Source organism: Papaver somniferum, chromosome 6 (genome assembly GCF_003573695.1).
Source record: "Papaver somniferum cultivar HN1 chromosome 6, ASM357369v1, whole genome shotgun sequence".
Lineage (NCBI taxonomy): Eukaryota > Viridiplantae > Streptophyta > Magnoliopsida > Ranunculales > Papaveraceae > Papaver > Papaver somniferum.
The window spans coordinates 898155-902286 of record NC_039363.1 but is presented as its reverse complement, the minus strand read 5'-3'; the positions used below and the strand labels follow the sequence as shown (position 1 = coordinate 902286).

At 38.1% G+C, this 4132-nt stretch overlaps 1 protein-coding gene across 1 annotated transcript; it reads left to right on the top strand.

Annotated features, from left to right (window-relative positions):
• The first annotated feature begins 2294 nt into the window (after window positions 1-2294).
• Window positions 2295-3720, top strand: LOC113286531. The gene is made up of 2 exons (XM_026535122.1): window positions 2295-2798; window positions 2977-3720. The coding sequence occupies exons 1-2, from the start codon at window positions 2295-2297 to the stop codon at window positions 3718-3720; spliced, it is 1248 nt and encodes a 415-aa protein (XP_026390907.1).
• The last annotated feature ends 412 nt before the right edge of the window (window positions 3721-4132 follow it).

Below are 4132 nucleotides of genomic sequence, written 5' to 3'. Positions count from 1 at the left end.
TTATTTATATCCCTGACATGGAATCTCATCTTCAACACCTCCAACAAGTTCTTTATGTATTGAGACAACACCAGTTACATGCCAAACTTTCTCAATGCTATTTTGCACAAACTGAATTGGAATATTTTGGCAACATCATCACATCTCAAGGGGTTGTAGCTGATCCTTCTAAGATACATTGTATGACTTCTTGGCCAACTCATAAAACCATCAAGGAGTCAAGAGGATTTCTGGGTCTCACTGGATACTATAGGAAATTTGTGAAAGGATATGGGACTATCATCAAGCCATTAACTGACTTGTTAAAGAAAAATGCTTTCATATGGTCCGCAGCTTCTACTGATTCTTTCAATCAACTCAAGGTGGCAATGACTATGACTCCTCTCTCAGCACTTCCAGATTTATCAAAAAAGTTCCTCTTGGAAACAGATGCTTGTGATACTGGCATCGGTGTTGTTTTAATGCAAGAAGGAAGGCCAATTGCTTTTCACAGCAAACCATTAGGCCCAAAATCTATGGGGTTATCTACTTATGAGAAAGAGCTAATGCCAGTAGGGTCAGCTGTCACAAAATGGAGGAATTATCTACAAGGGCATCATTTCACAATCAAAACTGACCATGAGAGTATCAAGTTCTTATTAGAACAAAATATTACTACTGGGTTACAACAAAAATGGCTGATGAAGTTATTGGGTTTTGATTATGACATCCGATACAAAAAAGGAGCTGGAAATAAGGTTGTTGATGTTTTGTCAAGGAGAGCTGATGGTTTTTCAAAGTTGTTGTAGTAATAAATAGAGTTCGTTCAAGACTTGTGAAGGTTGTGCTTTTAGATTTAAATTTTAAAACTAAGAAAATAAAGAAAATTAAAACTGATTATATTAGAGAGACCGGGGTTCAGGATTTCACCATTCACCAAAATTCATGTAATTTAATGTTAATTTTTATCATGCAATTCTATACAATATAACTCCAATCAAAAGAAATTGTGATTCTAATCATTGCCTAAATTAGATTTTCAAAACATCAATTGTTAATCGCAAGCATGAAGTATCAAAAGCCCTAAACTAAGCATACTTCATCAAGAGAAAACACAACTAATTAATAAAAATCATTACTCAATTTTCATTCGGTGCAAATAATCATAAAAGAATTGCATAAATAAGTTCAAATAAATTTTACCACATAACTTTTGGAAGAATGGCTTCCTCCATCACCCCAGAAGATTGGGTTTAGCTCATCATGATGTTGGAAACACGCTCAAAAATTGATTTCATTGCTCAAAGTAGGTGTATAAATGATGAAATGGAGAAAATGATGAAAATCAGGTGTTTGCAACGTTTATAATTGCTGCAAAACACTGTTACAAAAAACGATCTGTTGTTGTATCTCTGTGGCCCTCGTGTGGCTGTCGTTGTCACTGTTGATAAATGACTGCCTCTGGTGGTCTTTTGTTCTTCGTGTTCTTGGTGCAGCAGCAGAAACAGAGTTCTGAAAACTCTTGATTCTCGCCTCCTGAGATCTCCTCTCGACCCCAAACTCTCCGTACCCCTTCTTTATGATCCCAGCAATGTATTTATACTCCCCGGCCTCATTTAAGCACGCCATAATTCTCAATATTCTTCATTGAACTCGGGCAGTAAAGAAAATATTCTGGGAATATTTTCTTCCCTGATTTAGCTTCTCACGCGTTTCTTCATCTGCAAAATCTCCTTATTTATCTTTGTCAAGGTCCAAAGTGTTGCTCGAGTCATCAAACATGATCAGAACACGTTGAAATTATCCAAAAACTCATGCAATCCCGTGAACTACTCCTCTAATGCACGTGCTGTCCTGTTTTCTTCTCACGGATTTTTCAGCCAAATTTGATCGAAACAAACACCCATACCAGCTCTGTTTGGACATATCACAACTACCCATGAAATTTCAGCGATTGAATCGCACAAAAACTCCTCCAAAATCCGATCGAAAAATCTGCCAGAGAATGGAAATATTTTCCCGCCGAAATATTTGTTTGAAATGTTGAAGATGAAGTGCCCTTATCCTTTTATGGGGTGCGAATAGCAGATGGGTGCTGAGGATGAATTTGGGCTACGCATAACCTTGGGTGTCCCTTAGCCAAATCTGGGGTCCGTATAGCAAATGTCCTCCAGGGGTCCAAATAGCACTTTTTGAGCAACTTTTTCCGCACAAGTGTATTTCTCCAAAAACACCTACACAAACATAAAAACACCATAATAAGTACAAAATCAAGCACTAGCAATAGAGACACTGAGGACAATTCAGACACAAAAATGTGTCTATCAAGAGCACACCCTACAACTGCATTACAGGCCATCACACTTTCCAAGCCTGTGTGGATGAAAGAGATTACCAATAGCTATTCCAATGATCCTAAGGCTCAAAAACTGATTTCTCAGCTGCTGGTTTCTCCTTCTAAAACCCATAATTTATCCTACCAACATGAGGTCCCTAGGTATAAGTCTAGACTCTATATTGGTACTGGTAGCAATGTCAGGTCTTCTGTCTTATCTTCATTACATTCTTCAGCTATTGGTGGCCATTCTGGTATTCAAGCAACTTATAACATGGCCAAGCTCCATTTCTATTGGCCAAAGATGCAGCAAGACATCATCTCTATGGTCACTTCTTGTGATGTTTGTCAGAGAAATAAACATGAAAATACTCTCCCTGCTGGTCTTTTACAGCCTCTTCCTATCCCTGATCAAGCTTGGAAACATATCTCAATGGAATTCATTGAAGGCCTCTATAAGAATGAGCATAAAGATGTCATCTTGGTAGTGGTTTATATGTTAACTAAATACAGTCATTTCATTGGACTTCAACACCCTTATACTGCAGTTACTGTGTCCAAAGATTTCTTACATAACATTTTCAAGCTGCGTGGTTTACCTCTTCAATCACCTCTGATAGAGACAAAGTCTTCATAACTTCTGGAAATACCTTTTTCACCAGCTGGGAACCAATCTCAAACTCACTACTGCTTATCACCCACAGACTGATGGTCAAACAAAGAGAGTTAATGCCTGTCTGGAAAATTATTTGAGGTGCATGTCAGGTTTTGAACCTAAGAAATGGTTCAGTTGGATGGCACTTGCAGAATGGTGGTATAATACTAGTTATCATACTAGCATTAAAATGTACCCTTTCAAGGATCTTTATGGTTATGATGCACCCCACTTAGCTTTTCCAACTACCATCACTACTTATGTAGTTGCAGTTGAGGAGTATCTTGCACACAGAAATGCTATGCTGGACATACTCAAAGACTCACTCTTTGTTGCTCAAGCCAGAATGATTTTTTTTGCAGACCAGAAGAGGACTGAAAGATCTTTTGAAGTGGGTGACTTAGTATACCTCAAACTCCATCCTTACAGACAAGCATCTGTCTCACTGAGAAAAAATTTCAAACTATCAGCTAAGTACTATGTGACTTTTCCTATACTTGATAAGGTTGGTAACCTGGCTTACAAACTGCAACTTCCACCAGAGGCTAGAGTACGCCCTGTGTTTCGTGTGTCACAACTTAAAAAAAAGATTGGGTCTATTCATGTACCATCTCCTACACTGCCATTAGTGTACCATGCAGGCCAAGTCATCATCATCCCCATCTCAGTTTTGATATGCAAAACCATCACCAGAGGTGATCACACTTTTCATCAGGTCCTTATTCGCTGGTCCAATGCCACTGCTAAATAAGCTACATGAGAAGATATAGCTACTATTAGAGCCCATTTTCCAGCTTTTGTCCTTGAGGACAAGGACAATTTGGAGAGATAGACAGCGTCATGTGGTTGCCTTTGTGTGTTAGGGGTGTACTTAATTAAACATTAGGTGCCTTTATAAATTGTATTTTCTCTTTATTTTAGCCGCTAGGATCCAACCACGTGTTGAGTTCGGATTACTCGTTCCTGATTAGGGCTTAGCCTATTAATGGTGTATGAAGGTGGCCGTTTTTATTATCCAGATATTGATATTCAAAGAACTTATGTTCTCAGGATGATTTTCGAATCAGAGTTACTATTTATGGCCTTTTGATTGTTTCAATTTGTTCATTACAGAACATAAACAAATGCTCATTGATTATGGTATTAATGTCCAAATTATGAGT